This window comes from Brienomyrus brachyistius, chromosome 19, assembly GCF_023856365.1.
Source record: "Brienomyrus brachyistius isolate T26 chromosome 19, BBRACH_0.4, whole genome shotgun sequence".
Taxonomy (NCBI): domain Eukaryota; kingdom Metazoa; phylum Chordata; class Actinopteri; order Osteoglossiformes; family Mormyridae; genus Brienomyrus; species Brienomyrus brachyistius.
In genome coordinates this window covers 15,306,350-15,333,302 of record NC_064551.1, presented here as the reverse complement: position 1 = coordinate 15,333,302, position 26,953 = coordinate 15,306,350, and the positions used below count along the sequence as shown (strand labels likewise).

The window sequence follows — 26,953 nt, the reverse complement described above, 5'->3', positions numbered from 1 at the left end:
TGCACACAAAAATACTGTAATGGTGATCCGGGGGGTTCATCTACATGCGCTTTAACCGGCAGATAACTAATTTTTGTTCCTTCTATGCCTTTACTTGTCTTAGGGTTGCCAGCTCTCGCTCATCTGAAGTGACACTCACGCGCCTCTCACGCTCATGCAAGAAATCTTACGACAAATATCTATAGTTTTCCGCCATAAACCTAAATTTAGCTACATCAAAAACATTGGGCCAGTCTGCAAACAATAGACTGTTTACAAGGCAATAAAACTCACTTAAAATAAATTTAAATGTGTGTGCAGAATTGAGAATCTTACTCCAGCACAGCGTCCAAAGCTGGCAACCCCTCTGTCGCCACAGCGCTCTCAGCCGCGAACCCGGAAGTGCGCTCAGTCATATGACCCGCGGACACAAATCATATGACTCCCGCATATAACTCTGATTGTCGTTTTCGCTACAGTCATTCATAGTGCAGTGGTGGACAGTGTTGCACTTCCCAGAAGATGTTTGCTTCTCGGAATGGCTTCGTTCAGTTCTGTACGTGGATGTGTTTGTGTCTCCGTTTGAGCGGCGCGGATGATTACGTCTTGGACGACAAAGTTGGGTTGGGAAGGCGATTCGATGGGATTGGTGGTTTAAGCGGCGGCGGAGTAAGTATTCCCTTAATTGTCATTCGGATAGGGAGGCTTTTAAATAGATAATCCCTTTATCTGCAAGTACAGCATTTAACTTGCTAGTCTGTAATTACAATTTCTTACCACATTTTAGGCGACAACTAGGCTGCTGGTCAACTACGCCGAACCGTACCGGAGCCAAATATTGGATTACCTATTCAAGGTACGACGATTGCGTGTTTCCAGTTCATTTAACATTGTTAATAGAGTATCTACGACTGTATACTGTACGGCACGTTACGGGAATTACTATGGTTTTTATTTTTTGCATTGTCATTATTTTGAAATATCTTGGCATCTAAAATTTCCCAAAATAGTTTTGATGAGTCTTAAGTGTGTGTGTGTGTGTGTGTGTGTGTGTGTGTGTGTGTGGGTGGGTGTGGGCACGTTAAGTATATACTATTTACTAAACGATCCAGGTTTGTTTTCCAGCCAAATTTCGGTGCCTCCTTAGACATCATCAAAGTCGAAATTGGAGGCGATGCTCAGACCACTGGTAAGAAGATTAACGGCGGCTGCACCCTCAGTAATGGAGGGATTTATCCGGAATTGTTCCTGGAAACGTCGGCAGCTGTAAGAACGAGGAAGGGACTTTCAATAAAAGCTGCTGTGGGTGTTTTGACAGATGGAACGGAGCCTTCGCACATGCATAACGAAAATGACGAAAACTATTTCCGGGGTTATGAGTGGTGGCTCATGAAAGAAGCGAAGAACCGCAACCCCAACATCACTCTAGTTGGTAAAGTGCCTGTACTTTCATATTCGTGGTCTTGACTTTCTCTAAAACAAACATAGAATACGAGAGAAACATTCAACATTAGTATAAATAAAATTCTATTAACGTGCATATTATTTAATTCTGCTTTTCTGAAGGATTGCCCTGGGCATTCCCTGGTTGGGTTGGGCATGGAACCAACTGGCCTTATGACTATCCAGACATCACTGCCTACTATGTTGTTTCCTGGATTATTGGGGCAAAACAGTACCATGACTTGGACATTGATTATATAGGGGTATGTGTACCTGATTTTTCACTGGTCTTAACGAGACACATTCACGTTTTCCAGAATAAATTTAACAGCAGGAAAAGACTAAATATTGACTTTGCAATGTGTGTGACTTTGAATGTTTGGTTGGGTGTTTAGACAAACTTTTGTTTTGTGTTCAATCCAGATATGGAATGAAAGAAAGTTTAACAGCAATTACATTAAGGTAAGCTATTTTCGTGTTTGTCATATTTGTAGCCGATTCTTCTCATCCATAATGGATGCCAGAGGTGGACAGCTTTTGCTTCTTTGGTTGTAAACAGCAGCACCTGCAGGACTGTACTTATGCACCCCTGAAGTTTGTGTGCTTATAGTTTGCTTAAAATGTTTTGTTATATTTTCTCTGACTTATAATCAGCCACCAACATTTGTACAGATTTTGAAAGGCCAAGAGAAAAATGTGATTAAATTAACCAATAAGGAAAAGGGGGGAGGGGAGGGGGGGGGGGGGGTTAATCACACATTTCAATGTGTGCTCTACTGGCTTGGCACATATAATAAGAGTCTTCAACCTCTCCTTTGGCTTTATTCTCAATGTGTCCCTTATTTATCTGAAAGTTAAAGAATAAAGTGATTTGAAAATGTCACGCAATAAAATGCATGATTGGAACGTGAAAGCCAGTAGTACACACGCTAAAGGAGTGCCTATCATTTCATCCATTTGAAAAGTATGAAACTGAGGCTTTGGAGCTCTGCCTCCCTAAAATTGCTGGGTAAGCTCCTTCAGGCAGCCGCTCACCGCTTGCTTTGCTGAGAACGTTGTGTGTCGCCAAGGTCCTCCGTGACACGTTGGATAAGGTTGGCTTAACTCACATTGGCATCATCGCTGCCGATGACAACTGGGACATCTCCGTTGCCATGATAACCGACTCGTATCTCAACGATGCGGTCGAGGTGATAGGGTAAGTAAGGATGTGAGATACGGGAGGTAATTTTTCTGCAGAAAAGAGGAGGAAATAAATGCATCCCGCAATAATGGTGCTGGCTTGTAGGGAGGCTTTGTTTCCCCATGGTGAGCTCTGTCATGTAGTAACTAACACAGCAGATGCAAGCAAAAAGGGGGTTTGGAATCTTTTTATTTTTATTTTAAGCTTCCTATATGCTTGTAGATCTGTCTTTAAGCTCTGCGGGGCTCTATTTCCAACTACCTGTCATTCAGGGTGGTTTTTATCAAAAGCAACACCTGACAGTGAATGTTGGTGGCTGATTTTTATTTACTTTTTTTAAATAAATATAATGATCTGAAGCAGTGTTTGGTACATGTAGGATGCATGCACTTGTACCTCTGTTGAAAGATATGTTCCAAGGGTTCTCAACCGTGCTACCATCCAACATCTACATATTCTGTTTTAGTTCTCCACCTAAAGGGTTGTCAAGTTTATAATTAGTTGAAGTTAGATCTGCAGGTGATGGAATAGAAGGAAGATGTAGATTGATGGGGGAGGGGTTGTATTGTGTACTCGGTTCTTTGTAAGCACAGCCAGTGCTAAGCTTGAGCACTCGTATGTGTGTTTTCTCTCTGTTTTTCTTGCTGTGGCTGCCAAGCTTCTGCGTTACACCCTGGATAAAAGTGGTTTGGAAAACGTTAAAATCGTGGCCAATGATAACTTGTGGCAGCCCATATCTACGACCGTGCTTCTCGATCAAGAACTCTCCAAAGCGGTTGAAGTCTTGGGGTATGCATGTCGAAACTTCATTTCTGTTTTACGAGTGGATCCAGTGCCGCTTTGGCGAGTTTCGATCCATTCGCTACCAGGCCATGGGGAAACAAAGTTCTCCAAAGCTCAGTAAGAGCAGGGAGGGCTTTTAATAGCCGCCTCTGCTTCCCGAACTCCCCACTGCTTTAGGAAGTTGATGGTTTTCTGATTTGATGACTGGAAGTTCTCATGTTCAACTCGTAGGTGGCGCTGTTGTAGCCTCGAGTGATGCCGTGTGTAACGGACCGCTTGTGAACGCATGTGTGTCCTTTACGGTGTCGACAGGGCCCACTATCCGGGCACCATCACTGTCAAGGAGGCCCTATTGACAGGGAAGCCCCTGTGGGCCTCGGAGGACTACAGCACCTTCAATGACGACATTGGCGGCGGATGCTGGGCCCGTATCCTCAACCAGAACTACATCAATGGCAAGATGACAGCGTATGGGCCTGTTTTACTATGTGCTCTTCCTGACCTGCTCACCACAACACAGTTTTAAATCTCTGTCCATTTTTATACTTGAAACATTCCAAACTGTGATCCAGACTGACATTATACTGTATGTTTTGGATATTACCTACAGCAGACTGACTTTTTATTCTTGTCATTCAGCACCATTTCCTGGAATCTGATCGCCAGTTACTATGAAGACCTGTCGTTTGGCCGTGATGGACTGATGACCGCTGAGGAGCCATGGAGCGGAAACTATGTGGTGGAGTCTCCTATATGGATAACGGGTACTGATGGATGTAGAGTGTGAGCTACTAGAGTTGCCAGCAACCCCCCTGTATGCCTGCTAGTGTGGCATCATGCTGAAGTAGCTGATCTAGCATCAAGCTATCTATGTTCATGATTCAAGGAAGTTACTGTATTACACTTGGAGGCTATATAAAGCAGGATCACTGAGCATGATACAAGAGTGTGAACAACAAAACATCGAAACAAGCAGTACTAGGCAAAAAGGACAAGGTTCTGAACAATAACATGCAGGATATAAGTCATTGGACCAGGCAAAGGTGCTTGCAGAAACACTTCTTTACACAGCTTCTAGTTGGAGTATAGAATAGTCTTCCTGTTAGTGTAGCGCAAGCTAAGAACTTGGGTTCCTTTAAATCAGAGCTAGATAAGATTTTAACAACTCTGAGCTATCAGTTGAGTTCACCCCAAATGAGCTTGATGGGCTGAATGGCCTCCTCTAATTTTATAAATGTCTTATGTTCTTGAATGTCTCATAACTTGTTGACTGAGAATCCCGGGCCAGTTTAATTTCCTTTTCCTTTCTACACTAGTGGCCAAAACTGTGGAAATGCTTCCAGTTTTTCGAGATCGCAGAACCACTAGTGTATATGCTGTCTCATCAGCCCTGTGACTCCAGTATTATCTGCAAATTTGATGATTGATTCCTCTTCTCAGCTTTAATCTTTTTTTGTTCTTCCATTACTTATACCTGTTAGGGCTGCTTGATATGTACTACTGTGTGACCTCATTCTTGCATGACATTCCAGCAATGAAACTTGCCGAGCTTGTTGGTGCAGTTCAGTGGTATGCTGTTTGTTTTTTCCAATTCTATACAAAACGAAAGACTGATCTTTGTGCCGGATTTAATAAGGAACTATAAACGTTGTGGGCAGGTACTTTGGGACTGTTTACGGAGTGCCGGTCAAAAGTTTGGACACACCTGCTTGTGATGCATTTGTCTGTATTTTATGTTATTCACCTTGTAGTAAAAGGCCTCAAGGCAACACAGTAATATATCAAATATTGTAACAACCAAGAGACGTGTTCAGCATTTCAGCAAATTTTAGACCCATCAAAATAGCCCTTTTTTTATGGCAGCATTTTAGAGCTATGATCGATCATGATTCATATTTTACCCAGGATCGTGCATCCTGATCTAATATAATATTATCTGATACCTGGACAAGTTCCAGTTTGTGAATGACGGAGAAGAGAGCAGCATTTTGTTTGCTGCTCTTTATAACTCTAAGGCTACGTTCACGCTGCCGGCCGCATCGTTCAATTCCAATTTTTTTTTTATTTTAATTTTTTTCTTGACGGTTCACATTCATAACTACAAGTGACCTTTATCTGACTGCAATGTGGTCCTCCGAAAAGTCACGCGTGCGCACATTGATATGTTTTTACACGGGTCAACTGCATCACCAGCAACAGAAAACGTCATATCTGTGGGACGACTCATGGCATTAAAAATGGAGGCGTTAGTAGCTCACGCATGTATCGCACTTTGCTCTGGATGATGACAAACGGTGAATCAGCTGTACATGAGCAGGTCGAAAAGGAGAAAAAGTCAGGCGGCTAGCTTTTTCTGTTTTTGCAGTTATTGCTGGAACTGCTACACCAAGACGTGTGGGTATGAGCTTGCCTGCGCAGGCTGATGATGTCAGCGCATGCGTATAAGCAAAAAGCCACATGAATTCCGATCTGAGCGTTCACATTCAGGTCGCATGGCCGCGAATCGGATACGTATCAGATTTAGTACCACATATGAAAGTGACTCAAATCTGATTTGAAAAGATCAGATCTGTGTCACATTAAGGCAAAAAAAAAAGATTTGAGTTACTTCAGCATGGCAGTGATGTCTGTGACCTAACGACTAAACCACTAGTGTAGCGCTACCATGGCAACATGCTAGTTTACAATTGTATAATTTACCAGCTTAGTTTTATACTAGTCACAGTCTACCCTGGTGAGATATATTATTTTCCCCATTGTATTCAATACATAAACTTGAATCACTCGCAGTTTTCTAGAATAGCTTTTGCAGTTTGGAATCTAACCCTCCCAGTCATATGACACACACACAGTTGCAGAAAGATAAGGTGTGAGATACATCGCAGTGTGTGAGGACTGTCAGTGCTCTCCATCTGAGCCGACATATCCGTAAGAATATTACAAAATTTCTTGGTTTTTATCTTTTTGCTGAGCTGCTGTGCCACTGCCATTAAGCACATTATACATTATTTGGTCAAAGTATACGGACACCCCGATTTGGAGTTGACTAATTATACGTCGCACTCATTGTTGAGGCACTTGCAAAATTAAGCACGTAGCCATCTCCGGTAACAAGCGCTGGCAGCAGAATGGGTGGTTATACAGAAGACATCAGTGACTTTCATTTTCACCCATAGTCATAGGTCAACCATAAATGAACTTACGGTGACGTGAAGACATCTGTGAGTAAGTTCAGGGTCGCCTCATACTGGGCATCAATACCCAACGTGAAAGGCAGCAAATACCACCAATCATCTTCCATGTGTGTGAGGCAGGAGGCTGCGCGGATGTGTTTTCCTTCACACGGATCTCTTTCTCCCACTTAGCGCACACAACTCAGTTCACCGATCCGGGATGGATGTACCTGCAGACGGTCGGGCATTTGGCGCAAGGGGGGAGTTACGTGGCGCTGACAGACGGACAGGGGAATCTCACCATCGTCATCGAAACTATGGTCAGCCAAGACAATTCGGGCTGTCATCAGTCTGCATGCATGTTTAAATGAAAATGATAGTACTGGCTTTTTTTAAATGAGCTTGACTCCACAGTGCAAACGTCTGCTTTGTGTTTCAGTCTCACAATCACTCTCAGTGCATAAGACCCCCACTTCCAGCTTTCAATGTTTCCGCCCAGACTGCCCGCTTCCAGTTGAAAGGATCCTTTGTACGTATCTCAAAGTGCCTCGGCTTCGCTTCATAACCTGTCCGTTGTTTAACTCAATTTTGCTTTCCTGTACAAACTGAAATTGTTTTGTTTTTAGTATTTCATTTTTTTTTTCAGGGGTCTGTAACATCACTGCAAGTGTGGCACTCCAAATTTGATTTCAGCACTCAAAATTCCACATTCTTTAAGAAACTTGAACCCACCCAGGTATGTAACTCTAAAAACATTCAGATTCCCAAAGGGAGTCTATTGTTAAGAGATATAAAAAATTTTGTTTGGTTCAGCGAGTTGTGTTTTTTCTTCTACTTCTTTTCTGAAGTGATAAGTCACCTTCACACTTTGAATGTGTTGTTTACGATCTTGTCTTTTAGCACAGAATAGTTTTCAACCTTTGAGCTTTGAATTAGTCCATGCAGTAAGTTCAGCTCCCAGTATGTAAACGCAGTGACTAAAGTGTCCTAAAACTGATGCATTATAAAAACGTCACATGTGCAAACTGCTTCTAGTTAAACCACAGCTTTTTGATGATTGTGCAGCTTGTGAATGGCTCCTTCACCCTGGACCTGGATGTGGATGAGGTGTACACACTAACCACCATCACTACAGGCCAGAAAGGGGTCTATCCTCCTCCACCTCCCACTGCCCCCTTTCCTAAAGTGTACAAGGATGACTTCAAAGTCCGTAAGTGCCTAAGAAGTCGTGCTTACCTTCATTTCATAATCTCCGCTAATCCTTCATTCCTTAACTTCAGTTACTTAAAATTTTTTGTTAAGTTCTAAAGCTTCCAGGCATATGATAGGTGTGTGTGTGTGTGTGTGTGTGTGTGTGTGTGTGTGTGTGTGTGTGTGTGTGTGTGTGTGTGTGTGTGTGTGTGTGTGTGTGTGTGTGTGTGTGTGTGTGTGTGTGTGTGTGTGTGCAAACTCTCTTCACTTTTTGTGGCTTAACAAAGGGTGAGTTTAAACAGTTTAACCACAACTAAGGTACAGCAAGGTATTAGAAATTATGTTATTACTTTGTAAGATTATACCATGACAACCACGTGGTGATTGCATCTTGTATCCAATACTTCTTCCCTTGTACACATAAAGCAATAAACTGTGGTTCAGCTTGCACTTTGCACCTCTGAATGTGCTGCTCCTTATGAGCGAGGGTTGTAAGTACGGCACGCCAAGGAGAACCGTAATATCCCAGGGCCCATGCTGTTCCAGCTGCTTCAGGGGACAAAAACACAACTACATACATTTTACATTCTATATACAGTGATGCATGCCACAATTTCTTGTTGTTGCAAGTGCAGTGTAAATGTGTATTTATGTTATGCACATTTTGCGTTGTTATGGCAAGAAATTACCATGCTTTTTAACATTTATGTAACCAATTGTTACTACTTTCACAGTATAAAGGCTAAATTGCACAGTGATGTCTTGTCATAACAGCACATAATATAAATACATATTTGCACTGCTACAACAAGAAATTACCATGCGCATTGCTTTATACGGCGAATGCTTATTTGCGTACCAGTTATATGCATCCCTGCCTATACTGTATATGAACTGCGTCATTCTCATACTGTCCTAAGCTGTAAATACTTCACAGCCATACCAAGGCAGGTTAGCGTTTTAATCGGCTCAAACAGCACAGAATAATCATCTTCACTTACCTGCACGATTTACTTGCTCCTTAGGTAATCCTCCCTTCAGTGAGGCGCCGAACTTTGCTGACCAGACCGGTGTGTTTGAGTACTTCATCAACCTGACGGACCCAGGGCCACATGTGTTCACATTGCGTCAGGTGGTCACCCAGCGCCCTGTCACCTGGGCCTCGGATGCCGACCAGACCATCAGCGTGATTGGTGACCACAGCTGGTGCGTGTTCTGATGTCGCTCTCGGTGGAAATGCTGCAGCTTGGGCCCTGGATGCTTCTCTGCCATAACTCTTGCAGCGAAAATACCATTTTTAGTGCTTTTGATCCCTCTGTGAGCCCTCTGAGATGTTGTCGGTGAATAATGCTGGTTTATGTTCGATTTGTCTAAGTGCATGTGACCAATAGGAGCTGTTTAGCTGGTTTCATTTCATGCACGAAAATGAATGAATGGGAAGAAAAACAAGAAACAAACTCATCCGCCATGAGCTACATCGTATTACAGAACTGTGCATTGTGTCAGAACGCTTCTCTTTTTTTTTTTTTTTGTGCAGGCAAAACTTGACAGTAACGTGTGACATCTTCATCGAAACTGTCAAGACAGGGGGGGTGTTCATCGCCGCTCGGGTGGATCAGGGGGGAGAGGCTGTCAGAAACACCAAGGGGGTATTTTTCTGGGTGTTTGCGGATGGCACCTATAAAGTCACCAATGACATAGGTCAATACTTCCGTTCTCAGACACATGCTGGCATGTTCTGTACTCCTGAAATGTTCCTGACAACCCTCCCCCCCCCTCCTTTATTCTCCAGCTGGAAAAAGTGTGCTTGCTGAAGGACAGTCTGGAACACAAGCTGGGGTTTGGCACACGCTAAGCCTCACAGTCAAGGTTTGTTCTATACCCTCCTAATTGTGGAAGTGCCTGATCAACCAGGATGTGAAAACAAAAATAGTATTATTTAAAAATAGTAGTATTAGTAGCACCTTGTCACAAAGACCTGGTTGAGAATTTTTTGCAAATAATCCCGTCGTTTCTTTGTAGGGTGACTTTGCTTCGGGAATGCTGAATGGATACCCACTGTGGAAGTCGGCCGTGGTGCTACAGCCCAAGAACGGATGGGCGGCCATCGGCACCAGCACGTTCGAACTCGCTCAGTTCGATAACTTTGAGATTCAGGCAGAGTGACCGTGACGTTCCTGTGCATCGCCATGGTGGCTTCACATACATACTCAGCTACACAAGCAAATGCTGGAACATGATCCTTTATAAACCCAGGCTTCACGTTCGGTCATCCCTCTCACGTCCATGTGGGTGACCGCAAGATACTTTGGTTTCTACTTCTCAGAGATGTTCGGGTTATGCGGTCAGGGAATTTCCCAGAGTGTGTGACCATACCAATACATTATACTGTTTCACATCATGGATTAAAAGTTTGTGAAAATAATAGATGAAACACTGGTGACTTGGGGGATTATTGTGATAAAAAAAGCCTTTAGTTAATGAAGATTGAATTTGGCCCAGTTTAATCTTATATCAAAATGGTTGGAAATTGTATTGTCCTAAAACACGTGGAATAGATCACATGTGTTTTTGGTTTCTCTCATGTAGGGAAATAAACCCCAGCAAGACCTTTGTGTGTTTCCTTCATGAGACTCATGTCTTACATGCTATCCCTTTAGTTGGATGTAATGCATCTTAAATCAAGCATTGAGATGATGAACTGTGCCTTAGTGGATTGATTTATTTTTTCTTATTGAATGAAATTGAAAAGTGATATCTGCCAAATGGTATGGGGAATGTTTTATACAATAATGCTATTGTGATCATGTGCCTTCATTTTGCATAATCAGTTCCCCAACAATGCAGCTCATAATTAAGGAACTGTGCAGATGTAATAAAACCTTAATGTTTTGATAAAGGGAACTTGACTTTTTCTCCTTGTTCAGAAAACAGCGAAAAAAAATAAATTCTGAAATCCATATGTTTAATACAGGAAGGAATGCACTAAATATAAACTATGAGGTAAAACATACTGATCAGCAGCACTTTATTTGTTTGTTTGAAATAAAGAATTTTTACATGTGGATTTTTTTTGAATGATGTGCTTTTTTCAAGGTTCAGAGAATTTGTTGGAACACTTGATTTTCTTTGAGAGTTTTACTGAGTAAGTTTTATGTTTGAATAAAACACAAAACAAAATTATAACTGTTTGACTTGTCATGACCGTTAGATGCTTCTGCACCAATTGTCTGTTATTTCAATGCTTGTTGGCTGTCAGAAAGGACTGCATCAAGTGCCAATGTCTACTGTATTTATATCAATGACTGGGGGGGCTTGGATGATAACGTTGTTGCCACACAGCACCAAAGTTAGTGGGTCAACCTAACTTAGCTATGCTTGTCCCTGTGTTATGCTTCCCCAAGTTCCCCATTTTCCTACCATGATCCAATACATGCAGTTCTACTCGTTTTCATTTCTAAATTGTCCAAAGAGTGTGATTGTGTGTGAGTATGTGGACCTCATGGACATGAATTGGCCAATCAGCAGGGAGTTCCTTATATAACAGGAAGTACTCCAGTCTCACATCCCATGCTTATTGGGACAGGCTGCAAGTGTCCCTCTCATCACCCTGCCCAGGATAAGCAGTAGGGGTGCAGATGGGCTTTTTGAGAGACTGTCATACTTTGCAATATCTGTCTAGTGCAGTGTTCAATCTCAACCCAGTCCTCGGGGAAGCCCGGACGGTCCACGTTTTTGCTTCCTCTCAGCACCCAGCACACCTGTACCAGGTATTTGGTGTTTCTAATTGGCTGGGAGCTGGGAGGGAGCAAAAGCGTGGACTGGGTTGGGATCGAACACTGGTTTAGAATGTGTGTGTGATAGACTTCTGTGAAACAGAGTGTGTTTTACACCTTTACAAACCACTAACTCGCCATTTTACATACTCCATAGCAAGAATCCTCTCATATCAACTAGTGTAAATAACTATAATTTCATGGAACAAAACCAGAAGTATTTCTTCTTATCTTTTCACTAGCTGTTTTGTGCCCCAGTCCAGTATAGATTCCAGTTCAAACTTTTACTGAAGGTCTTCAAGGCTTTTAATGACTGATGCCTTGCTTATAATTGTGGGTCCCGATAGCTGAGGTCACCTGATGGACTTTCTGTACCACAAGCCTGGCATAAGTAAAAAGGTGACCATGCATTTTCTTTGTATGCACCTAATCTCTGGAATACTCTTCAACTGAAGATTAGGTCCTCTCCTTCATGGAGAAACCCGTCGTGGTTGAATCATACTTTGTTTTAATTTTTTAATACAGCCCCTTCGAACCACCCTTAAAACTCAATATCCCAACAGACACGCGGGCCTGTGCGCGTGACGTCACGCGTTTACGAGGCGCGTGTTCGGGGTTGCCGTAGAAGTGGACCGTGCGCCATGTTAAGTAGAAACAAAAGGAAAAATTCGCAGCTTCCTAGTTCAGCACGGGAGTGACTGGAAATATTAATAATAAAAACCACCAAACCAACCAACCATGAACGGGGTGTTTGAGGGGGTCTAATTATTTGCGCGTCGGGAATATATATCATGCCGTTGTAAGTATACACATATATATCTGAGACGGTGTTTCATTATGGCGGTTGGGTAACTGGCTAGCGTGGTGACAGCGACCTGAAAATAACACTCGGTCATCCCGCCGTGACAGAAAAACTAAATATGAAAACACATTTCTTTTCTGTTCCTTATATAATTTATACTGGTAACCTGTTTGTTATGTCACCATGGTGTACTAGATGGCTTGAGCCGCTCTCCGTTAACTTTGCTGCTCGCTTTCCGGGTGTAGGGTGGTTAGGTTTCACAGTTAGCGCTTTTTTGAGAGAGGGGGGGCGCTTTGGGGGAGTCGGCCTCACCGCACACCGACGCTTACCTCGGCCATAAAGCCGTGTTCGGCGCCGCGGAAGACGGCATCACTGCGCGGTTGAAAGCCGGCCGCTTACTAATACGGGCCGCGCCGCCCTCTCTAGTTAACATGCACCGCTTCTGTTCGGATTACATGACGTGTCGGCAATAACAAGTCAGAATAAAAGCACAACTATTGCGATTCCGAATAAAACAAATTAGTTAAGTCATTAGTTGGCATAATACCGCCTCCCTGTAAGATGACTCACCGACTTTAGCGTAAATTCGATTCATACACTTATTTGTTTTAAACTGGTAATTTTAAAAGAGTCAGTTTTACGAAAATGTCTGAGAGTTTTGCATTGTTATACGGGGGGGACATGTTTATGACAAGTGGACTCCTGGTGGCGTATATAATCAACAGTAGTAGGATACCGGGTTTAACAGATCTTGCGGGAACTTTCCGCAAGATACGCTTTCCGCTAAGCGATATTGATAAAAGCGTGACGTTACCTGATAGATTTGATGTTTTTGCGAAAGATGGGGCTTTGGTGTGTTTTACTCAGAAGATGGCACTTACAGCACCACCTCATTTTAGCCCTTCTGGCTATTGGATTTATTTAGTCTGCTGTGTAAGATGTTCCCCACAGTCACCACCGAAGTGTTTTGGCCTTACGTTATTTTATTAGTTACCATTGTGATTTAGCGTGATGTGTAATACTTCATATTTCTGGCTAGACGCCCCCTGTTGGCAGATTCCCATTGTTACATGTGAGTTGCATGCAAGTTGGTATTCAGGCGATTCTCCCGAATGTCACCGGTTGTGAGTTTGGTTCCGTTTTGTCGTGCTTGTCATGCCCCCAGCCCAGGCCTTTTGAGTTAGATACAAGAATGTATTTTCAGTTTGCACTCTGGGTCAAAAAGGAATCTTTTCCTTTTTAGTTTTTCAGTAACTTTGACGTACAGATTTGTGTGCAACCTTGCCTTGCAAGTGTTAGAGTATTGTTAACATTACTATAACAGTGAGGGTAACTAAACAGAACAATGAAGTAAGACTTGTCACTTAACTCATGTTAACTGAGCGTTATTTTAGGGAATGATTTCTAAATGGAGTATTTGTCCTCAGTCCTGCAGCAAATCAACTACAGGCATCCCAGCATCAGCCAAAGCACTATGGGATCACATCCCCAATCAGCCTGGCCCTACCCAAGGAGGCTGACCGGGTGCTGACGCAGAAGCTGTGCGAGGCGCTGAAGCCGTATGGCGTGTTTGAGGAGGAGCTCGAGCTGCAGCGCAGGTGACGTGATGGTGGCGAGCATGAGCCCAGGCCACTTTCACTGTCATGGTTACTGTGTCCGCTTCAGACCATGCCCAGTTGCAGTGCTGTATAAATGTGCTCCCCCAAAACAATGTAAAAATATTTTCCAGGGTGCTGTATTGCTTGTTTGGAACTGACCTTTGTGTAACCTTTTGACAGGATTTTGGTTTTAGGGAAATTAAACTCACTGGTCAAAGAATGGATTAGAGAAATAAGTGAAAAGAAGGTAAGACCCCCCCCCCCCTTTGTCTTTTACAATAATTTAGAAAATAATTATTATTGATGTCACATGTTCAGTAAATATGTCCCATTTCTAAGCCAGATTAGTCCTTAATATTTGCGTCTTTTTCAAACAGAATCTGCCAGCCTCCTTAGTTGAAAGCGTTGGTGGGAAGATATTTACATTTGGTTCTTACAGGTTAGGAGTTCATACAAAAGGTTAGTTTTTTTTTTTTTCCTTTTACTTTTTCTGTTTTGGTATATGTATAAAATGAGGTATAGTACAATTAAAGGTGCATCCACACAAGCTGTTCAGTTTGAGGGTTACTTTTCCTCCTGTGCTAATTAAAATGTTTTGAATGTGTGTGAATATGTTCTGTATTTGGTTCTGCAGTTTTGCTGTAATACTGTGCATTTCCTGCTTATAGTTCTATGTAATATTTGTTTGTTTGATACACAATAACAAATTAATGTTGATAATTATAGTTATTGCAGAACATGGATAAGCATGCAGTTTAACATGTAAAGGTCTGCTTGATCTTCAGCAAATGACAGATATTTTTGTGCCTGATTTCCTCCCTTTGTGATGTCTTTGAAGGCGCTGATATCGATGCCCTCTGTGCTGCCCCGCGTCATGTGGAACGCTCCGATTTCTTCACCTCATTTTACGAGAAGCTGAAAGATCAAGAAGAAGTTAAGGATCTGAGGGTATGAGATCATCCAGGGCCTAGCACCACATGAGACAGTGGGCTGTGCATGCATTTGGCAAAAGGATGATTTTGCACTGCAACAGGTACCATACCCTTGGTATTCAAAATCTGGTACATTCCTTTTCCATTGACTTCTGGTCCAATATCAATGTAGTAAAGTACTAAAAGTACCAATCCAGCTGGGATAATTTTTTGGTACTTTGGGGTGGGACTTGCAAAAGTATTTATTGTTCATTTGTTATACAAACAGGCTGCCTCTGAAACCCAATCCAACTGGCGTCTTGGGAAAAAAGTGGATGGCGTGACAAGAAACAAAAAAATGCTATGATACAGTCGGGCTGCACGATGGCATTCAGTTTGAAATAAGAAGCTGTACTTTTGCTACAGTAAACGGTGGGATATTTATAAAGCAAAAAAATAACTTTTGCCCCCACCCCTTTAGGAGTTATTTAAACAGTAAGGTTTGATTGGCTCGGAGAGTGCAGGCAAAGCTCATGCAAAAGTAACAACGGTAAACTTGAAGCCGATTTTTAAAACACGTACTAGATAGTCTTGAAAAGGAACAATCCCCCTCTCCCCATGCTATAATGTTCAGACAGTATGATGGTGTGAGATAACGGGGTTCAGATCAGGCTATTGCGGTCCTTGTGATGTGAGAATGGCATGAGCATAATACCAGAAGTACTGTACCTGATGCAGTGGAAAAGCACACTCATTGTATGGAATTTTTCACCAAATCAATTGCTGTGTGTTTGAATCGTGACTTGGCTTTCTTTGTCCAGGCTGTGGAAGAAGCATTTGTTCCAGTAATAAAGTTATCGTTCGATGGCATTGAGGTAACATGTCTTAAACTGTTCTCTATTTGGCAGATAGAAGCATATATCAGTTCGGTTGTGTTCATTGAGAAGAAAGACAAATTGAGGTAGCAAGAAAATCTCTGTGCCGACTGATTAAGTTAAACGCTTCATTTGTGTTGTCTGTTTGTATTAGATTGATATACTGTTCGCCCGCTTAGCACTGCAGACTATCCCGGAATCCCTGGATCTCAGAGATGATGGCTTGCTCAAGAATCTGGACATCCGTTGTATTCGAAGTCTTAATGGTAAGTGTGTGATTCCCTTCAGCTGTAATATGCAGTAGGTGTTTAATCCAAAGCTCATCAGCCATGAAGTTTATGTAGCGATGTAGTAGTCACATCCAGAATGACATGGATATTGACATCAGAAATGTATTTGACAAGAGTAATCTTAATCATTTTGATGTCCTTTTGAATGCTGATTGATATATAGTGTGAGTGTGTGTCGTCATGTCAGGCTGCACATTGCTGAAATTGTTTCCATTGTTTTCAGGCTGCAGGGTGACTGATGAAATCCTTCACCTGGTGCCCAGCATTGAGAACTTCAGACTCACCCTCAGAGCTATCAAGTTGTGGGCAAAGCGTATGTTCAGTGTTTCACTTTCTGCATGGTTGGCTGCATGTATTTAAATCAGTGACGTCCCAACCCGGTATCACAGATCAGAATTCAGGTCAATCCAGGCATTTCTTAATCGATGGATATCTAATCTACAGCTCAAAGTATTTTGTTTCCAGTGTCTGCCTAACGTACGCGGTTTGTAAGGTTCCATCATACACTGCAGTAAGCCTGAGGCACATGGCTTGAAACTACATGTGGAAATTCTTTAAATAGCCCAAATGCTCCCTACAGTGTTTGCAGTGCCATCCTTTCGAGAGGAGGCATGATTTACTTTGATTAATACAACAAATCTAATGAGGCACTTGCAGAAACCTCATAAGGAAGAGTATTGTGAAATGAGAAGGCTTACTCAGATGAAGAATGTACAGATGCCTACTGTATGTGTATATGTATTAAAATGTTTATTAAAAGATCGAACGGGGGATTCAGCAGATATAAACATTGAATGGATCAGATTGGGCATTGGGCTATCCCTACTTTAAACCAGTTAATAGTTGTTGCAAACTGAATTTTCCTTCTACATGCCTCTGTAATATATAGCTTTGATTTATAATTGAATTAACGTACTACATTAGGGATGTCTGGAAACAGAACTCTAATTGTAGTTATGTGAAGAATTTAGCAGTCTTTAGTAGACTTTTTAGCCGTCTCTGAATTAATAAGTAATAAGTAGTAACATTAATGCTGATGATTTAGTGTTCACAGGCTGTGGCTGCTCTGTATAACACACACAGTCTGAGGGAGAAAAATAAGTAACGGTTTGTTGAACTTCCCAGAGCATCTTTAAATTAGAGTTTGAAACCCTGTGTGATACTTGTTAAACCCTAACATTTAGTTTCCATTCTCAGATTTTTTTGTGGATTATTCCTTGATTTACTAAGAAATATTTAAGGTGGTCTAAAATCCTTTGCCCTCTACTGTTGCTGTATTTATAGTGAGCCAGCAAATGCATCCATAGCTGGCTTGCATTCATGTTTTCGAGCTAAAATGTGTTTAGAGAATTGTTGGCAAAACGATCTCTACCAAACTGCTAAATTATTGAAGCTTGCTTGGTAATTTTCCTAATGATCCTATGTAAGAAACAGACCTTTTGTTTTAGTGTTTTACTCTCAAGGAGATTGCAGTCTGTGGTTGTTAAGCTTGAAGTATTTCCTGCATTAATCTTGCTTTGCCACTTTATGATTACCACATTGTTGTGATATAGTTAAACAGTGACTTTGATAAATATTTGCTTTAATTCCCTGCCATAATATGTCATGGCTTTAATATATTTTCTTTGTGTTGAGTAAGTATTTCAGCACGCATAGAGTATCAATCATTCTGAAATGTTTGCAGGTCACAACATCTACTCCAACATTTTGGGCTTCCTGGGAGGGGTTTCCTGGGCTATGCTGGTTGCCCGAACCTGCCAGCTGTATCCCAACGCCGTAGCATCCACCCTGGTGCACAAGTTCTTTTTGGTCTTCTCCAAATGGTGAGGGTGTGTCCTTGCGCCTCTGACAGTTACTTCAGGGCAGCATGTAATGCTGTTTTCTTTTGCTGACAGAGAGCAGTTTTCCTTATTTTTGACCTTTCCCTGTCGGATTACTTGTCTGTGGAATATATTCACTGCTAATGGGGGGCTGGTCTGTCTGTCAAGTATAATACTCTTGTATTGCATGTTTTTATATAGAAATGTATGTACAGTTATGTTGTGTGGACACGGATTGAAATTGTGGGCTAAATAAAATGAATCTGTCCGATTGCTAATTTGGGTCTCGTTCTATTAGGGAGTGGCCCAATCCAGTCCTCCTGAAGCAGCCTGAGGACTGCAATCTAAATCTCCAAGTCTGGGATCCTAGAGTAAGCCTGCCAGGGGTGAACCTCACTCTGTCTGGGGACCTGATACCTGTTTGTCAAATTTTCCAACTGTTTGTTGAATAGAAATGTGTCTTATATTGTAAAAATGTATTTTGGGGTAACTCCTGTAATTTGGGGTGATGCTGATATTTTTTGCAGACAATATTTGGATGTCTAAGGCACAAGTTATAAATATGGAGGTAATGTTTTTTTTTTTTTTTTTTGTCTTGTCTGCGTTTGATTTTTTTTAGGTGACCCCCAGTGACCGATACCATCTCATGCCTATCATCACCCCAGCCTACCCTCAGCAGAACTCCACCTATAACGTGTCTGTGTCCACCCGCACTGTCATGATGGACGAGTTTAAACAGGGTCAGTCAGATGTAGCTTCCTTGCACAGCTACCGATGCCTGTCTTATCCCCCCATATACCGTGACGTACCGTTAAAGGCACGAGAGCTGCTGGTGTCTGACCGGCCTTCGCAGGACCCCATGCTCAAGTCTCATCCCCTCTCTTGCAGGTCTTGCCATCACAGAAGAAATCATGCTGAATAAAGCAGACTGGTCCAAACTATTTGAAGCACCAAACTTCTTTCAGAAATACAAGTATGTATTAAACTGCTTATCCTGTTGGACACACATGGTGAGACACTATTTCAATAAAGATTTATTTCTGCAAAAAATACCCACACAATCTTTTAGTATATGTGACATGTTTTCTTTTTCTTATTATTTTTCTTTTTTATTTGTTGAATTTGTGATCCATTACATGTGGATATTAAATGAAGGCGTACACATGCAGTCTCCCAGGGTTTCATTATGATTTCCAGAGGGGGGAAAATTTTAATTGCGTTTTTGTTTACAATTCATTGTACATAAGATGGCCTTACTTTATAGTAATAAAGGGATACTTTTTGAAATTGAGGCTTTTAATGTCAGCATGTCAGCTGATTTTAAGGTAGGTCCAGTACTTGTACAGTCTCATTAAACGTGACCCTTGCTTGTTTTTGTTTTTTTATATACCTGTGCCTTATACTGTATACAATACCAAATAAAATGCTTTAGTTCACAATTTGCAATGTATTTCTTGTTAGTCTGTTTCTGTAGATGCTTCGGGTTTTTTTGTGGTAGATTTGTTTTTGTTGATCCAATGACAGTACAAAGCTTGGTGGAAATATAGGAATTTTACTTTAAAAGCTGGTGAAATTCCCATAAATACCCACAATTACCCATAAATTACTGAAAATTCTTAAATTCTAGTTGTTTCAAGTCCTGTTCTATTTCTTCCGATGATGTGGGTTTGACTGTGAAGGAAAGTTAGCTTTAGTGAAATGTTCCTTCGTGGTGTTCAGTTTGGTGGGGGGAGAAAAGCCAGAGTTATAGATAAGCTTTGCCCCCATCACAAACCTAACCTCAGAGTCACTCCGTTAGCCCCCATCCTAGGTAAGGTTGCTCAACACCCCATTTGCTGCTGAACCGCCTTTGCACATTTTGTACATTGCTCCATGAAATGGACTGCACTTTCTTAGCATTTTCTGGCTGTAACTTGTGTACTTGTGTATAACTAATGTTTAATTAACGTTTTTCCTGGGTCATATGTGCCGGCAGGCTAGGTGACACTGAGATACCTTTTTATCACTTGCTTGTGATAGGTTACACCCACGTGGGTATTTTCTTTGCTCCGATCGTGTGATCAGTGTGATTTTAATTTAGTATGAAATGGCTTCTTTAAAAGTTATCGCCTAAATCTTAACAGAATTTTCACCCAGTCTGCTGATGATCGCTCACTTAGTTCCTGGGGATGGAGAAATGTTCTGCAAATAGAGAGAAAAAGTCAAGATCATTCTTAAGTATTTGGCAAATTTCTTAGCCTCTCTTATCACCTGTGAAAGAACATGGATATATCACCGTATTTAAAATGCTGCACTTGTTAGTTAGCTCTGTTTTAATTTAATATGGTCAAATAAGATACGTAACCTTTCTTTTTCTAGCTAGCTCCTTTCCCCACTTAGCATAGCGTTTTCTTTTCCCCATTTTGTCTTTAGGAAAGACATCCCCAAGATACATTTGTTAATGTCATGGTCTCCTCCCCGGTTCCTTCACCATAACGTTAAAAGAAGCACAAAGTGTCCCTGAGTTTGTTCAGTTAGGCTTCCACCAGCATGGGAATTCATGTACCGTATATCTGCAATAAATAAATTGTGTTTTTCTGTCTCGGACGTTTTTATTCGATGCTAAGCGCTGGCAAAAATGTAGTTATTAGTGTGTGTTTTGCATTTTTAAATGAAAATGTTTGAAATACAAAATTCTTTGATATGGATGGTGGCGTATAATAGTCTTTCTTTTGCTAATTGTAATTTTAAAAATGACAGCTGATTAACTGTGAATTGCTTGAAAGCATTTGATAGGCTAGTTAATATTCCTTTTGATATTCATATATTCAGCTCGGGGTTTGTATTTGCTGTGGTATTTTCCCCATCTGTCTTACGATACCCTACCTTCTGTTTACTTATTTGACCAAAGTAATCATTTAGAATTTTTGAAATGTTGGATTTCCATCAGAAAGCAATATTTTGCTTCGCTGAATTTAATTGGCTCTCGCAGTACATTTTTCCAGTTAAAGTTAAACATCCTGCATGGTGAATTTTCCTATTACAAGCAGGCAGAACACAGCAATACTACCTTAAGGCTGCTGAAAAATCCACCTGTTTAAAACCTGTTATTTCACCATCTTTTGTATTTATTTGATATTTTTTCTGTCACTTAATGATAGCAGGTCTCTTTATGAAGGGTTTTGTTATAGACATGTCTGCTGGTGAAAAAAAATGAGTGAATATGTATGTCCAATTAAGAGCAGGGCAATTCATTCTAGAATTTATTTTGCAAGAGAATTGTTTCTCAGATGTACAATATTTTATCTGCATTGTGTCCTAGCAGAGACCCTGTATTTGTGTCCACCCCCCCCCCCTTTTTAAGGAATGAGTGTTTTTGTGGGTGATTAGGAAATGGTGTGTGTGGTATGCCTTCATGCAAAGGGCTGCACAGGGCCTTGTACTGGATCTCCCTCAGCTGGCTGGGCTTCCCCAGTTCCTCCAGCCATTGACCTGTCTGTGGGTGAAGGGCATCACCTTTCGTTTTGCTTTTGTTTAGAACTGACCTCTGTTTGCAGGACATAATGGCGTTGTTCTGTTTTTATGTTCCAAGGCATTATATTGTGTTGCTAGCAAGCGCACCGACCGAGAAACCACACTTGGAGTGGTGAGTACCTCCTGTGCCCCTGTAACCCCCCACCTATTGCTCAAAAAAAAAAAAAAAAGTAATTGGAGGGAGCAGTGGGAGTGAGTGATTTGTCCCTTTGTCACTTCGGTTATCATTTCAAGTGCTTTAAAGACATTTAAAGAATTTGTGACGTTAGATTTGTATATTCTTTTCTATTGTGTGGTGTGACTAAATTAAGCCTCTTTAGTTGTCGGTTAATGTCATCATCAGCCCATGGTTTTCAGTCAGCTCCTATCTGCAGGAGTTGTGTTCGATGCGCACGGTCGGCCAAGCTGCCCTAACACACTGTTTCACCGGCAGGGTCGGCTTGGTTGAATCGAAAATCCGAATTCTCGTTGGAAACCTGGAGAAGAATGAATTCATCACGCTGGCACATGTGAATCCGCAGTCTTTTCCAGGTCCCAAGGACAGTGAAAAGTGAGTCCGGAGGTCACTGTCAGCTTCGGTCCTGTAAGCTGTACCTGGGCCATGTGGCATCCAGCGTTACCTGGCTTTGTGAAATGCTTTATTCGCGACATGCTTGTAGATTTACGTTTGTCTGTTTATCAGACGTTTTTGTCCAAAGCGACGTCATGCATCACAACCATTGACATCATCATGTCTCCTTTCTTTGCCATTGTACCATTTGGTTTTTGCAGAGAGGAATTCAGCACAATGTGGGTGATTGGCATTGTCTTCAAAAAGATGGAGGGGTCTGAGAATCTCAATGTGGACCTGACGTACGACATCCAGTCCTTCACAGACACTGGTGAGCCCCCCCCCCCCCCCCCCCCCCCAGGACATCCACACACAGACAAGCGTTTGCTGTCTCTTCTGGGTTATCACCGGTTTTTAGTGTTTTAATTCAATTGACTTTATTTGCCAAACTGAATTAATTAGCGGCTAATTAGTTTGCCCGGAAAATACCTGAATATTGCACACACACACACGTGTATAAGGTATGCATGAAACTAGCACCACAATATCAACAAACTGGCTCGTCCATGTGGAATTCTGGCTTCAGTTACTGCCATGTTCTATGACATCATAACATTTTGGGTGAGCCCCTTGGTTTATGACTTATCCGTTAAGTCAAGAACCTGCCACCCATGCCGTCTGTTTTCTTCCTTACCGAAGTCTACAGGCAAGCCATCAGCAGCAAGATGTTTGAGTCGGACATGAAGATCACGGCGATGCACGTCAAGCGGAAACAGCTGCACCAGCTTCTGCCAAACTTCGTTGTTCCTAAACGGCGTAAGGTGAGAAAATGGACGGCTGGCTGTCCTGCCTCCAACAGCCCGTCCACCGCGCGTCTGTACATGACAGGTTCGAGTCCCATCCTAATCACGCCAACCTATACCCTATCTCAGCTATTCCAATTACCACACTCCCTCCAGTGCCATACTGCATCCTCTTGGTAAAATCCAGGGCAGTTGTTCTACACCAGCTGTATTTGCTCGCTTCTGATTTCACACCAGGGTTTTCGTAACCCCAAATCTATGGTGAAGGTCCCAATCAACCAGCGGACCCAGACATGGTAAAAAGCATGCTTTTAATTCTGCTGTATGCCCGGCACATTTTGGGAGGTACTTTTGGGGCTCTAAAGGTCAAATGTGATCCCCAAGCTCTTCGTTCTTAGCTGTTTTAAGACACCTGTTATTCAGTATGAACTGAGTCGGTCATGTTTCATGCGCAACTGAGGTTATTCGTGACTGGCATTCATTTTGGATGCCTCCCTCTGTGTGACAAAAGGAAGGCAGTCATCTGACTCCAGCTCTGACCCTCCCACTCTCTGACAGCACTCCAGTGATGGGGTACGTCTAGTGACAGACAGCAGCCTGGACCTATCCCTGGATGGTGACAGCAGCATGTCTGTACCATCACCCACGGCCGCCCCCAAAACTTGCTCTCTCATCCCTGCATCCAGCCCACCCAGGTACGTCACCGGGGTCATGATTGCACTTTTTAAAACCACTATATTCCCTTCATTTATATACACATCGGACACTTCGGAATCTAAACGTCTAAGAGACTGTCTCCGATAAGTGATTAGCTAGGAAAGTATTTTGGTGGTGAGTGCAGAAAATCTTTCTGTAGGACCGGCACTGGATGCCTGCTTTTCTCTGTGAAGATGTGCTTTCTGATCTGAAACCATCTGCCTTATATTAGTGCTAAGGTTGCATGTGTACAGCAGTAGTTTTTGGGCGCGATTTTGGCGGTTGTCAGCTGACTTGTGCACGTGCTCTGTCTGCAGCTTTAAAAAGCCTGTCCTTCTCCATCTCCTCCCTTACCCCCCACCCCCGATTGACAGGCACAGTCCTCCAGCTCCCCCGAGTGGCCCCTCGGACGCCCAGGCCACTGCAGACGGCCCTGGAGGTTTGCCATGTTGCTTTCGTTATGCTTTACAAATCCGTCTGAACCCCCGCACCCCCCCACTATCATCATACATAACAATGACCCGGCTTGTCACAGGAACCCTGGAGGGCACCAAGCCCCCCATGCCCAGACCCACCCTCAGTCGGCCCTCATTCTCCGGCCGGGCTGTCAGCTGCTCCCCTCCCTCCAATGGAAGCCACCCCAAGAAAAGGCCCATGTCTCCCCAGCCCGAAGAGAGCGACAAGAGGCCCCATTTGGATGAGGTACACACACTAGCGTTTTAAGTTAACCCCCTTCACCACTGTGAGGAACATCCTCTAAAAAAACGCACAGATTCAGGTGAACAGGTCTCATACTGATTACCTACAAATTACAATTCCGCCTACAAGTAGTGAAGTTGGCTTTTTATTTTGCGTGTTGTGTTTCCAGTATAGTTTAATGCATTGATGTGATTTAGTTCATTTTCTTCACTTGGTTTCTCATACATCTTGATAGAGGTTTTGTTCATTAATACCGGGTAGCTCCATGTGTTTTTGAGCTAGTTAATTATTGTCTCCCAGTTGGAATCACCCATCAATAAGATCCCACCCCCCCATCATTTTTCCATTGATTGCCTTTGAAAATTGCTTGTTTTTGCTTTCCAAAGCCCATTACTGGTTTCACCATTACAATGTTGTGTTACATTTTACCGGACGGAAAAAGTCAGCCCGGGTCTCCAGCGTCTGCTGAAGGAACAGTTTGGCAGCTGTATTGTGAAGTGAGCTGCAGAGTCTCTCTTAGCCTCTCGCTGACTGTTCTGACAGGATGGGAGGCTGGACGCAGCCACGTCTGGAGATGTCATGGCTGTGGGTAGCACCGGGAGCGCGCCATTGGCAGACCCGAGCGTAAGCGCTGTAATCTCATCCAAGTTTCCTGTCCCTCTTCCTGCCCTTTCCACCCTTAAATTTCCGCTGTTCATTAAAACCTAATATTTTATAACAACTACGCTCGGCTTAAAAGCCAGACTTCCATCAGTTGCTCTTGTCTCCCACCTCTGAATTGTTTGCCACTCTGTCCTTCTGCAGAGCGATGAGGAAATGAGGGATTCTCAAGGTGAAGCCAAGGTGGAGACTGAAAGCAAGGTCTGTCCCCAGTTCCACCACTGTGAAAAGTTACCCTTATCCTGCTTATCACTGGTTTTCAGTGTGCAGGGAATGAAATTCTGTCTGTGTACATAAAAACACAGCAGACTGCTGGATTTTCCTCGTCTTGAGGAGGGAGTTCATGTAAGGCGATTCCAGACCGTCCGGAAGGCACAAGTATTCTGGGGGCAGAAAATTCAGCACAATGACAATAGTCCAGCTCTTTTCAGTGTTACTGCTTCATCCTGTCACCTTTCTCCTCCCTGTAGGAGCCCAATGAAGACGAGCAAGCGGTGACCCAGGTGCCCATTTCACAGGTGAACATTCCGGGGCATCTGAGCGGTTACTCGGAGTAACCACATGGGGGGGCAGATTCTCAGCCCTTATGAAGGTACCGAATGATACAACTTGCGCAGTGATGTGGTTAAGGATTTGTACTTGGTACTTGTAATTATAACACCCCTATTTCAACAGACTGAATAACAAAACACTTTACACAAAGCAAGAAACGAAAGGGATGATAATGACATATTATACTATGATATAAACATGCATTGTATCCATCAAAACTCAATATATAATGTGTAGTAATCTGAAGGTAGCTTGGTGGCATTTTTTATTACTTTAGACTAATATAAAACAAATTGATGGCTTGCTGTTTGATTAAATAAGATGCTATGTTATTGCCCCCCCCCTCCCCCGTTCACGTTTCTGCTCCTCCAGAGAATCTCCAGCACTGACCTCTCAGATGGCCCCCCCCTCCCAGCCAATCCCATTCCAGTTGTGAAGAACTCCATTAAGCTCCGGCTCAGCAGGTAGAAATGGAGCGTCGCTGACGATGGGCCTCCGGATCGCTGGCTAGCAGGACTGGGGCTGCATCAGTGCAAGGAGCTCTTGGCTCAGATTCCACACTTGTCCACAAGGGGGCAGTCCGTGCTGTGCACACTTCAAAGGCATTATCCTCCAGAACAGTAATTTTATACAATAGTAATAATGCACAACTACAATGTCACACCTTCACAGTGGTGCGTGTGCGTGAGAGCGAGGGCAATGGGTCCTTAATTGTTTACTCTTCCAGATTAGATGCTTACTGTGATAGGTGTACAACTGTTGTATGACTGTGTACTTTATTTCAAAATGAATGACCGCTTTTCTTTTCTCTTCAAATTAAGAACAAAATAATAAAAATGGAAAAAAAAAGTCCTCTTGCCCTCATAGCTTTTAAAGACGCAAGACAAACCACGGCAAACATTAAACTGTGTCGCCATTTGTTTTTCTTTTGATAAAAATTACAGTTGCTTCTACAATTAATTGGGGGAGTGCTGGTCTGATTAAGTCACCTGGCTAAAGAGAAAAATGGAGGCGAACAGGATTTATAGTCAGGCTTAAAGCAATTGGTCCATTGCCTTCTTGTGGGCTGGGGATTTTATCCAATGATTAAAAGGGGAGTTCACCCTTAACTGGCAACCTTCACACATGTACTCTGATTATTCCATACAATCAGACTTGCATAGAACAGTGGTTGAATATAGTGACCTATTTTGCTTTTAGATTCAATCGCAGTATACCTCAGATCTTGTTTCCGAAGAAAGTCAAATCATTTATTTGCGTGTATTCATTTAGTTTTTGCCTGGGTTTTTGAATGTGCTCAAATAAATACGTTGTTAATAAAGCTGATTTAACATTGCATATTCATAGTGCACATAAGTGTGTCAGTTTTTGTTGATAGTCCTTGATTGCTTGGACACTAATACATGAGCAGGAAAGAAGGCTGGTCTTGAATGATAATCGGAGGTTACTTGTTTCCCAGTTTTTTAATGCGTTTATGATACGCACTGGATTTCCACATAAAATTTGTTAACATTTGACAAGAGAAAGAGAATTCTTTAACTGTCTTAACTGTTTGTGTTATTGTGAAAATGGCGGTTACTGCTGAGCTAATTAGCTAAGGCCGGCTGCCCAAAGACACATAAATCCTGTTTCCCCGAGTCACATTGTTAATGATAC

At 42.4% G+C, this 26,953-nt stretch overlaps 2 protein-coding genes across 3 annotated transcripts; both read left to right on the top strand.

Moving 5' to 3' along the window:
- Positions 1 to 400: 400 nt before the first annotated feature.
- Positions 401 to 10,819, top strand: LOC125714554 (galactocerebrosidase-like). 2 transcript variants are annotated; one of them, XM_048985266.1, is made up of 17 exons: positions 401 to 648; positions 767 to 835; positions 1,105 to 1,168; positions 1,298 to 1,411; positions 1,546 to 1,685; positions 1,846 to 1,884; positions 2,493 to 2,620; positions 3,701 to 3,856; positions 4,028 to 4,152; positions 6,754 to 6,881; positions 7,001 to 7,090; positions 7,208 to 7,297; positions 7,627 to 7,771; positions 8,778 to 8,958; positions 9,290 to 9,453; positions 9,545 to 9,621; positions 9,775 to 10,819. In XM_048985266.1, exons 1-17 carry the CDS (start codon positions 502 to 504, stop codon positions 9,916 to 9,918), a joined length of 2,001 nt encoding a protein of 666 aa, XP_048841223.1. In that variant the 5' UTR covers positions 401 to 501; the 3' UTR covers positions 9,919 to 10,819. The 2 variants fall into 2 exon arrangements, with proteins under 2 accessions (XP_048841223.1, XP_048841222.1); XM_048985265.1 differs by lacking the exon at positions 2,493 to 2,620 and adding an exon at positions 3,264 to 3,394 and having other exon boundaries at positions 402 to 648.
- Positions 10,820 to 12,147: 1,328 nt separating this feature from the next.
- On the top strand, positions 12,148 to 26,635 carry papola (poly(A) polymerase alpha). Its single transcript, XM_048985264.1, has 23 exons — positions 12,148 to 12,327; positions 13,758 to 13,928; positions 14,109 to 14,175; positions 14,306 to 14,387; positions 14,767 to 14,876; positions 15,661 to 15,714; positions 15,869 to 15,980; positions 16,228 to 16,317; positions 17,689 to 17,827; positions 18,123 to 18,195; positions 18,444 to 18,564; positions 18,713 to 18,797; positions 21,396 to 21,449; positions 21,771 to 21,887; positions 22,109 to 22,218; positions 22,587 to 22,708; positions 23,249 to 23,385; positions 23,761 to 23,825; positions 23,922 to 24,088; positions 24,629 to 24,709; positions 24,890 to 24,946; positions 25,216 to 25,263; positions 25,670 to 26,635. The coding sequence occupies exons 1-23, from the start codon at positions 12,320 to 12,322 to the stop codon at positions 25,763 to 25,765; spliced, it is 2,166 nt and encodes a 721-aa protein (XP_048841221.1). The 5' UTR covers positions 12,148 to 12,319; the 3' UTR covers positions 25,766 to 26,635.
- Positions 26,636 to 26,953: the final 318 nt, after the last annotated feature.

Bases quoted from the DNA above. Each gene is read 5' to 3' on its own strand.
- LOC125714554 (XM_048985265.1), top strand. From the start codon at position 502: ATGTTTGCTTCTCGGAATGGCTTCGTTCAGTTCTGTACGTGGATGTGT. The intron at 836-1,104 runs GTACGACGATTG...TTTGTTTTCCAG, and splicing joins TATTGGATTACCTATTCAAG to CCAAATTTCGGTGCCTCCTT. The intron at 1,412-1,545 runs GTAAAGTGCCTG...GCTTTTCTGAAG, and splicing joins CCCCAACATCACTCTAGTTG to GATTGCCCTGGGCATTCCCT.
- papola (XM_048985264.1), top strand. The intron at 14,176-14,305 runs GTAAGACCCCCC...TTTTTCAAACAG, and splicing joins GAGAAATAAGTGAAAAGAAG to AATCTGCCAGCCTCCTTAGT. The intron at 14,388-14,766 runs GTTAGTTTTTTT...ATGTCTTTGAAG, and splicing joins GTTAGGAGTTCATACAAAAG to GCGCTGATATCGATGCCCTC.